At 59.4% G+C, this 10,352-nt stretch overlaps 1 protein-coding gene across 1 annotated transcript in view; it reads right to left on the reverse strand.

Moving 5' to 3' along the window:
- Window positions 1-10,252, reverse strand: part of LOC132812909 (serine/threonine-protein kinase 36-like) — a gene marked incomplete at its 5' end in the record, with an annotated part of 26,458 nt that extends 16,206 nt beyond the window's left edge. The window contains 8 exons of the mRNA XM_060823034.1: window positions 1,295-1,358; window positions 1,947-2,041; window positions 2,461-2,553; window positions 4,176-4,283; window positions 4,810-4,919; window positions 6,331-6,481; window positions 9,882-9,987; window positions 10,155-10,252. Coding sequence (XP_060679017.1) covers window positions 1,295-1,358; window positions 1,947-2,041; window positions 2,461-2,553; window positions 4,176-4,283; window positions 4,810-4,919; window positions 6,331-6,481; window positions 9,882-9,987; window positions 10,155-10,252 — 825 coding nt within the window. The remainder of the gene's footprint in view (window positions 1-1,294; window positions 1,359-1,946; window positions 2,042-2,460; window positions 2,554-4,175; window positions 4,284-4,809; window positions 4,920-6,330; window positions 6,482-9,881; window positions 9,988-10,154) is intronic.
- Between the last annotated feature and the right edge of the window lie 100 nt (window positions 10,253-10,352).

The raw sequence follows: 10,352 nt of genomic DNA on the forward strand, positions 1-10,352 counted from the left end.
GAGGAGGGAGAGAGAGAGATAGAGGAGGGAGAGAGAGAGATAGAGAGATAGAGGAGGGAGAGAGAGAGATAGAGAGATAGAGGAGGGAGAGAGAGAGAGAGAGAGAGAGATAGAGGAGGGAGAGAGAGAGAGATAGAGGAGGGAGAGAGAGAGAGAGAGAGAGATAGAGGAGAGAGAGAGAGAGATAGAGGAGAGAGAGAGAGAGAAGAGATGAAGGGATTAGAGAGTGTGAGAGAGAGAGAGGGGACAGGGGTTGTGGAGTGAGTACAGGAAACGGGCAGTGACACAGCATGTCCACACTGCCCCTACACTGGGTCCCACCATACCTGCTCCAACCTTTCCTGTTCATGGACTCCCCCCCCCCCCCCCCCCCGCACTTCCTCCAGGAAGGTGATTCCACATACAAAGTAATTTATACATCAACTGCCCCTCATGTCTGTAAGTGTCCCACCGCTCGCCATAACAGGGAGAGATTCCAGTTAAAAAGCACCACACTGCGGTGTAGTATTACCCTCCCCCAGTGCGGGGCTCCCTCGGCGCTGACCCTCCCACAGTGCGGGGCCCCCTCGGCGCTGACCCTCCCACAGTGCGGGGCTCCCTCGGCGCTGACCCTCCCACAGTGCGGGGCTCCCTCGGCGCTGACCCTCCCCCAGCGCGGGGCTCCCTCGGCGCTGACCCTCCCCCAGCGCGGGGCTCCCTCGGCGCGGACCCTCCCACAGCGCGGGGCTCCCTGGGCGCCGACCCTCCCTCAGTGCGGGGATCCCTCGGCGCCGACCCTCCCTCAGTGCGGGGCTCCCTCGGCGCTGACCCTCCCACAGTGCGGGGCTCCCTCGGCGCCGACCCTCCCTCAGCGCGGGGCTCCCTGGGCGCCGACCCTCCCTCAGTGCGGGGCTCCCTCGGCGCCGACCCTCCCACAGTGCGGGGCTCCCTCGGCGCTGACCCTCCCACAGTGCGGGGCTCCCTCGGCGCTGACCCTCCCTCAGCGCGGGGCTCCCTCGGCGCTGACCCTCCCACAGTGCGGGGCTCCCTCAGCGCTGACCCTCCCACAGTGCGGGGCTCCCTGGGCGCCGACCCTCCCTCAGTGCGGGGCTCCCTCGGCGCTGACCCTCCCACAGTGCGGGGCTCCCTCGGCGCTGACCCTCCCACAGTGCGGGGCTCCCTCGGCGCTGACCCTCCCACAATGAGCTCGAGGACGGCTCTCCGGGAATGATGCCACTCGATAATGACCGTGTTTCCGTATCAGTTGGACTCGGTGTTAATGATGTGTGTGTATTTTGGAGCAGCTTTGACTTACTGTGTGATTGGCTGCTGGCGACTGGCGGAAGACGGAGGTAATGACCTCGATCGAATGCTCCATGCTGAAAAGAGAGACGGTGAGAGTGAGAGAGAGTGAGAGAAAGGGGGGGGGAGAGAGACAGAGAGGGCGAGAGAGTGAAATCCCGGCATGAGGATTGGTGGGACTGTGTGGCAGCAGTTGGGCACACTGGAACAGCGTGCAGCCAATTGAGACATTCCGACTGATGGCAGCTCCAACACCCTCCCTGAGGGCCGGGAGGGCACTGGATCCACCGCTCACTCTCACTCTCTTGCTTGCCCTTTCTCAGGCTCACGCGCGCTCTCTCTCTCTCTCTCTCCCCCCAACAGTGTTGTTGGAACGCCGAGAGCTGGAACCTCGAGAAGGCGATGAGTGACAGCCCGTCACGGCCTGAGTCAAGCGCTCGCCTTTCCGGAGCTGAAAATGTGTTGCTGGAAAAGCGCAGCAGGTCAGGCAGCGTCCAAGGAGCAGGAGAGTCGACGTTTCGGACACGAGCCCTTCTTCAGGAATCACGCCCCCGAAACGTCGACTCTCCTGCTCCTTGGACGCTGCCTGACCTGCTGCGCTTTTCCAGCAACACATTTTCAGCTCCGATTCTCCAGCATCTGCGGTCCTCGCTCTCTCCGCTCACCTTTCAGGGACTCGGTCTGACTGGAGCAGCAGGACGGTCAACAGGTACAGGGTCACCTCCTGAGCCATCGACAGGACCACGTCTTCAACAGCCAACTGCAGCCGGCAGAGAGAGAGAGAGAGAGAGAGAGAGAGACACATCAGGGAGAGGGGAAACGGACACACCTTGTGAAGAATCAGTGTTTGAAATGTCACTGCTGCAGACCGGCCTCCTGGAGGACGAACCGATGGGAAAGGGACTGGCACAATCTTCAGCCCCCTCCTTACGACAATGTGAGACTCGCAGCACACAGAGCACTACAGCGCAGCACAGGCCCTTCGGCCCTCGATGTTGGGCCAACCTGTGGAAGCGAGCTAAAGCCCGTTGATGGAACCGACACCATTCCATTCCCGTCCACACGTTTATCCAATGACCATTTAATTGCCTTTCAAGGTGGCGAGTCCACGGCCGGCGAGGAGACAGCGTCCCACCTCCCCATCCCTGGGTCCCGAGACGGCCGCGGATTCTCACTGACCTGGCAATGGAGGAGCTGCAGTAAACTATCCAGAGCTTCATCCACCAACAGCTGACAGCTACGTTCACACAGCTGACAGCAGGAGTACACAACCTGTACGGGACAGACAACACAGCCTGAATCACACACACACACACACACACAGCCTGAGGGGTACAGGGGTCTCGGAGTTCCACCCCGATCCCTCTCTCTCCCACACTCCCCCTCTCCCCCCCCCCCCCCTCACACAGCTGACAGCAGGAGTACAGAACCTGTACGGGACAGACAACACGGCCTGAATCACACACACACACACAGTCTGAGGGGTACAGGGGTCTCGGAGTTCCACCCCGATCCCTCTCTCTCACACACTCCCCCTCCCCACCCCCCCACCCCCTCACACAGCTGACAGCAGGAGTACACAACTTGTACGGGACAGACAACACGGCCTGAATCACACACACACACACAGTCTGAGGGGTACAGGGGACAGCGGCATATCTCTCAGGGAGATATCTGTACACTGACTGGTGTCTCTCAGTCCCCTCTCTCTCTCAGGGAGATATCTGTACACTGACTGGTGTCTCTCAGTCCCCTCTCTCTCTCAGGGAGATATCTGTACACTGACTGGTGTCTCTCAGTCCCCTCTCTCTCTCAGGGAGATATCTGTACACTGACTGGTGTCTCTCAGTCCCCTCTCTCTCTCAGGGTGATATCTGTACACTGACTGGTGTCTCTCAGTCCCCCCTCTCTCTCAGGGAGAGTTCCACCCTCATCTCACACACACACACACACACACACACACACACTCCCTCGTTCTCTCTCTCTCACATACTCCCCTCTTTCTCTCTCTCTTTCTCTCACACACACACACCTCCCACCTATTTCTCTCTCTCTCTCAGGGAGATATCTGTACACTGACTGGTGTCTCTCAGTCCCCCCTCTCTCTCAGGGAGATATCTGTACACTGACTGGTGTCTCTCAGTCCCCCCTCTCTCTCAGGGAGATATCTGTACACTGACTGGTGTCTCTCAGTCCCCTCTCTCTCAGGGAGATACCTGTACACTGACTGGTGTCTCTCAGTCCCCCCTCTCTCAGGGAGATACCTGTACACTGACTGGTGTCTCTCAGTCCCCCCTCTCTCTCAGGGAGATACCTGTACACTGACTGATGTCTCTCAGTCCCCCCTCTCTCTCAGGGAGATATCTGTACACTGACTGGTGTCTCTCAGTCCCCCCTCTCTCTCAGGGAGATATCTGTACACTGACTGGTGTTTCTCAGTCCCCTCTCTCTCTCAGGGAGATATCTGTACACTGACTGGTGTCTCTCAGTCCCCTCTCTCTCTCAGGGAGATATCTGGACACTGACTGGTGTTTCTCAGTCCCCTCTCTCTCTCAGGGAGATATCTGTACACTGACTGGTGTCTCTCAGTCCCCTCTCTCTCAGGGAGATATCTGTACACTGACTGGTGTCTCTCAGTCCCCTCTCTCTCAGGGAGATATCTGTACACTGACTGGTGTCTCTCAGTCCTCTCTCTCTCTCAGGGAGATATCTGTACACTGACTGGTGTCTCTCAGTCCTCTCTCTCTCTCAGGGAGATATCTGTACACTGACTGGTGTCTCTCAGTCCTCCCTCTCTCTCTCACGGAGATATCTGTACACTGACTGGTGTCTCCCAGTCTCCCCTCTCTCAGGGTGATACCTGAGTGACAGTCTGTCCCTCCCTCTGAGTTTACCTTCAGTGTGTTGAGAGACAGCGGTGGTTGCTGGATTCCCTTGATGAAGTTGGCCCTCCTTGGTGAACTCTGTGCTGACAACAGCCTGTCGTTGAGGTACTGAGTTATCTGGAACAGAACAACAGGGGCAGCTTTCATACTGCCCAGCCTGCAAACACACTGTTAGGCTGGAGCAGCGGGTCGGGATGGTGCAGCCAGGGAGAGCCCCACACCGAATCCCCCTTCGCCATGGGAGACACAGAGTTCCTCATCTCCACGTGGAACAGGAGGCCCTGCCCTGTGTGAAACCCTTCCATCTCCATGGTGCGGGAGTAACAGCCTCTCGGCATCCATCCTGTCCAGCTCCCCTCCTTCCTCCCTCAGTAACATCACCTCCTTCCTTCAGACACACCACCCCTCTCTCTCTCTCAGACAGAACCCACACCAACCCTCCGACACAGGCCCTTCCCACTCTCCCTCTCCCTCCCTCGAACACTGCAGCCATCCCCTCCCTCAAACTCTCCCTCCGACAGAGACCTACCCCACTCTATCTCTCCCTCCCTCTCGCCCTGACAGAGCTGCCCTCCCACCCCTTCCCTGACAGTCCCCTCCCCTGCAAGTTTCTGACAGATCCCTGGCACCCCCTCGCCGTTACCTGCTGTTTGGCATCGCGGCAGCTGATTGCTCCCGGTGTGGTGGTGCAGACAGCGGCTAGGGCAGCTGTGTAGGTGGCTGTTAGCTGCTCCCACTGCTCTCTCCGAGGCCCTGGGGATGTGGGCACGGGGTGGAAAACACATACAGACACACTGGTCATTTCAAGGGGGACGGTACACCAAACTACCCAAAGCTCAGCACACCAGCTACACTCCCGGTCTGGGTCAGATCGCACTCGGAGCCCCGTGTACACCTCCCGGTCTGGGTCAGACCGCACTCGGAGCCCCGTGTACACCTCCCGGTCTGGGTCAGACCGCACTCGGAGCCCCGTGTACACCTCCCGGTCTGGGTCAGACCGCACTCGGAGCCCCGTGTACACCTCCCGGTCTGGGTCAGACCGCACTCGGAGCCCCGTGTACACCTCCCGGTCTGGGTCAGACCGCACTCGGAGCCCCGTGTACGCTCCTGGTCTGGGACAGTGGAGACTGAGAGCAGCGGTGGGGATGGAAGGGCATGTGGAGAGGGTGGGGGACTGAGGGAGACGGGGTGGGTAGGGGACGGAGGGAGACGGGGAGAGGGTGGGGACGGAGTGAGACGGGGAGAGGTGGGGCACGGAGGGAGACGGGGAGAGGGTGGGGCACGGAGGGAGACGGGGAGAGGGTGGGGACGGAGTGAGACGGGGAGAGGGTGGGGACGGAGTGAGACGGGGAGAGGGTGGGGCACGGAGTGAGACGGGGAGAGGGTGGGGACGGAGGGAGACGGGGAGAGGGTGGGGACGGAGGGAGACGGGGAGAGGGTGGGGCACGGAGGGAGACGGGGAGAGGGTGGGGACGGAGTGAGACGGGGAGAGGGTGGGGCACGGAGAGAGACGGGGAGAGGGTGGGGACGGAGGGAGACGGGGAGAGGGTGGGGCACGGAGGGAGACGGGGAGAGGGTGGGGACGGAGTGAGACGGGGAGAGGGTGGGGACGGAGTGAGACGGGGAGAGGGTGGGGCACGGAGGGAGACGGGGAGAGGGTGGGGACGGAGGGAGACGGGGAGAGGGTGGGGACGGAGGGAGACGGGGAGAGGGTGGGGCACGGAGGGAGACGGGGAGAGGGTGGGGCACGGAGGGAGACGGGGAGAGGGTGGGGCACGGAGGGAGACGGGGAGAGGGTGGGGACGGAGGGAGACGGGGAGAGGGTGGGGCACGGAGGGAGACGGGGAGAGGGTGGGGCACGGAGAGAGACGGGGAGAGGGTGGGGACGGAGGGAGACGGGGAGAGGGTGGGGCACGGAGGGAGACGGGGAGAGGGTGGGGACGGAGTGAGACGGGGAGAGGGTGGGGACGGAGTGAGACGGGGAGAGGGTGGGGACGGAGGGAGACGGGGAGAGACAGCGGAGACTGAGGGACATGGGGAGAGACGGTGGGGATTGAGGGATGAGGTTGAAGATGGCGAGGATTGAGGAATTGAGGTGGGGTTGGGTGGATAGAGGGATAGAGGGAGATGATTGTAGGTGGATGAATATTCTGTGAATCCTGACCTTCCAGAGCCCGCAAGGCTGCAGGGTCCGTGAATGTCCCTTCCACAAGAGTGTCCAGAATTCTCGGGTGGCTGCTGAACAGCTGACTGTAGAAAGTACAGCAAACAGACGAAGGGCTTCGATCCATGGTCCCACAGATAAAGATAAGGCACTACAACACAGCACAGACCAGGCAGAGACATCAGCAGCAGCACCACAGCTTCCCAAACATACACACGGCACAGTGAAACACAGAGGGAATCAGGGTATCGAACACACCCCGGTCCCAGAGAGAGAGAGGGGGGGAAGGACAGTGTATCGAACACACCCCGGTCCCAGAGAGAGAGAGGGGAAAGGACAGTGTATCTAACACACCCTGGTCCCAGAGAGAGGAGGGGGGGGGGAAAAGGACAGTGTATCTAACACACCCCGGTCCCAGAGAGAGAGAGAGGGGAAGGACAGTGTATCGAACACACCCCGGTCCCAGAGAGAGAGAGGGGAAAGGACAGTGTATCTAACACACCCCGGTCCCAGAGAGAGAGAGGGAGAAAGGACAGTGTATCTAACACACCCCGGTCCCAGAGAGAGAGAGGGGGAAGGACAGTGTATCGAACACACCCCGGTCCCAGAGAGAGAGGGGGGAAAGGACAGTGTATCTAACACACCCCGGTCCCAGAGAGAGAGAGGGGGAAAGGACAGTGTATCTAACACACCCCGGTCCCAGAGAGAGAGAGAGGGGAAAGGACAGTGTATCTAACACACCCCGGTCCCAGAGAGAGAGAGGGGGGAAAGGACAGTGTATCTAACACACCCCGGTCCCAGAGAGGGGGGGGGGGGGGGGGAAAGGACAGTGTATCTAACACACCCCGGTCCCAGAGAGGGAGAGGGGGTGAAAGGACAGTGTATCTAACACACCCCGGTCCCAGAGAGAGAGAGGGGGAAGGACAGTGTATCGAACACACCCCGGTCCCAGAGAGAGAGGGGGGAAAGGACAGTGTATCTAACACACCCCGCTCCCAGAGAGAGAGAGGGGGAAAGGACAGTGTATCTAACACACCCCGGTCCCAGAGAGAGAGAGAGGGGAAAGGACAGTGTATCTAACACACCCCGGTCCCAGAGAGAGAGAGGGGGGAAAGGACAGTGTATCTAACACACCCCGGTCCCAGAGAGGGGGGGGGGGGGGGGGGAAAGGACAGTGTATCTAACACACCCCGGTCCCAGAGAGGGAGAGGGGGTGAAAGGACAGTGTATCTAACACACCCGGTCCCAGAGAGGGAGAGGGGGTGAAAGGACAGTGTATCTAACACACCCCGGTCCCAGAGAGAGAGAGAGGGGAAAGGACAGTGTATCTAACACACCCCGGTCCCAGAGAGAGAGAGGGGGGAAAGGACAGTGTATCTAACACACCCCGGTCCCAGAGAGAGAGAGGGGGGAAAGGACAGTGTATCTAACACACCCCGGTCCCAGAGAGAGAGGGGGGAAAGGACAGTGTATCTAACACACCCCGGTCCCAGAGAGAGACAGAGGGGAAAGGACAGTGTATCTAACACACCCGGTCCCAGAGAGAGAGGGGGAAAGGACAGTGTATCTAACACACCCCGGTCCCAGAGAGAGAGAGGGGGGAAAGGACAGTGTATCTAACACACCCCGGTCCCAGAAAGAGAGAGAGGGGAAAGGACAGTGTATCTAACACACCCCGGTCCCAGAGAGAGAGAGGGGGAAAGGACAGTGTATCTAACACACCCCGGTCCCAGAGAGAGAGAGGGGGGAAAGGACAGGGTATCTAACACACCCCGGTCCCAGAGAGAGAGAGAGGGGGGAAAGGACAGTGTATCTAACATACCCCGGTCCCAGAGAGAGACAGAGGGGAAAGGACAGTGTATCTAACACACCCCGGTCCCAGAGAGAGAGAGAGAGGGGGTGAAAGGACAGTGTATCTAACACACCCCGGTCCCAGAGAGAGAGAGAGGGGAAAGGACAGTGTATCTAACACACCCCGGTCCCAGAGAGAGAGAGGGGGGAAAGGACAGTGTATCTAACACACCCCGGTCCCAGAGAGAGAGAGGGGGGAAAGGACAGTGTATCTAACACACCCCGGTCCCAGAGAGAGAGAGGGGGGAAAGGACAGTGTATCTAACACACCCCGGTCCCAGAGAGAGAGAGAGGGGGAAAGGACAGTGTATCTAACACACCCCGGTCCCAGAGAGAGAGAGAGAGGGGGGAAAGGACAGTGTATCTAACACACCCCGGTCCCAGAGAGGGGGGGGGGGGGGGCGCGGGAAGGACAGTGTATCTAACACACCCCGGTCCCAGAGAGAGAGAGGGGGGAAAGGACAGTGTATCTAACACACCCCGGTCCCAGAGAGAGAGAGGGGGGAAAGGACAGTGTATCTAACACACCCCGGTCCCAGAGAGAGAGGGGGAAAGGACAGTGTATCTAACACCCCCCGGTCCCAGAGAGAGAGAGAGGGGGGAAAGGACAGTGTATCTAACACACCCCGGTCCCTGAGAGAGAGAGGGTGGGGAAAGGACAGTGTATCTCACACACCCCGGTCCCAGAGAGAGAGAGAGGGGGGAAAGGACAGTGTATCTAACACACCCCGGTCCCAGAGAGAGAGAGGGGTAAAGGACAGTGTATCTAACACACCCCGGTCCCAGAGAGAGAGAGGGGGGAAAGAACAGTGTATCTAACACACCCCGGTCCCAGAGAGAGAGAGAGGGGGAAAGGACAGTGTATCTAACACACCCCGGTCCCAGAGAGAGAGGGGGGAAAGGACAGTGTATCTAACACACCCCGGTCCCAGAGAGAGAGGGGGAAAGGACAGTGTATCTAACACACCCCGGTCCAAGAGAGAGAGAGAGAGGGGAAAGGACAGTGTATCTAACACACACCGGTCCCAGAGAGAGAGAGAGGGGAAAGGACAGTGTATCTAACACACCCCGGTCCAGAGAGAGAGAGAGGGGGGAAAGGACAGTGTATCTAACACACCCCGGTCCCAGAGAGGTGGGGGGAAAGGACAGTGTATCTAACACACCCCGGTCCCAGAGAGAGAGAGAGGGGAAAGGACAGTGTATCTAACACACCCCGGTCCCAGAGAGAGAGAGAGGGGAAAGGACAGTGTATCTAACACACCCCGGTCCCAGAGAGAGAGAGAGGGGGAAAGGACAGTGTATCTAACACACCCCCGGTCCCAGAGAGAGAGAGAAGGGGGAAAGGACAGTGTATCTAACACACCCCGGTCCCAGAGAGGGGGGGCGGGGGGGGAGGGGAAAGGACAGTGTATCTAACACACCCCGGTCCCAGAGAGGGAGAGGGGGTGAAAGGACAGTGTATCTAACATACCCCGGTCCCAGAGAGAGAGAGAGGGGAAAGGACAGTGTATCTAACACACCCCGGTCCCAGAGAGAGAGAGAGGGGAAAGGACAGTGTATCTAACACACCCCGGTCCCAGAGAGAGAGAGAGAGGGAAAGGACAGTGTATCTAACACACCCCGGTCCCAGAGAGAGAGAGAGAGGGGGGAAAGGACAGTGTATCTAACTGGCAGTGACATTACCCAGTACTCTGCCTTACCATCACGCTTTGCTCCCTGAGGGTGATCTCACGCTCTGCGGCCGGGGACAGGAGGGTTTCCAGTAGTTGGACAAACTGCTGAGCCGACTGTTCAAACACCTGGAGGCTGGAAGGTAAAGGGACAAGAAACAATAATCAGCCGGTCCTTTGGGGTCCAAAGTCTGGCTCTCCCACCCGTCCAGCACGGTGTCGGAGAGCGGGACAGTTCGGGGATGATGGAATGACACTGGCGGGATCACGGTGGGGAGAATGTGAGCTGGAACAGCCTCTTACCCACAGCTGGTTCCCGAGGATTCTGTATCAAAGTCACTGGAGAAATACACAGCGAGGACGGCCAGCAGGTCCAAAAGGATCCTCCCACACCACGGCTGCTGTAGGGACACACAGACAGACGGGAATCACTCAGCAGGGACACTGTCCAAACCCAGAGGGGGGGGGGGGAGAGAGGCGGAGGGGGGCAGAGAGAGAGAG

This window comes from Hemiscyllium ocellatum, unplaced genomic scaffold, assembly GCF_020745735.1.
Source record: "Hemiscyllium ocellatum isolate sHemOce1 unplaced genomic scaffold, sHemOce1.pat.X.cur. scaffold_3091_pat_ctg1, whole genome shotgun sequence".
In the NCBI taxonomy this organism is placed as follows: domain Eukaryota; kingdom Metazoa; phylum Chordata; class Chondrichthyes; order Orectolobiformes; family Hemiscylliidae; genus Hemiscyllium; species Hemiscyllium ocellatum.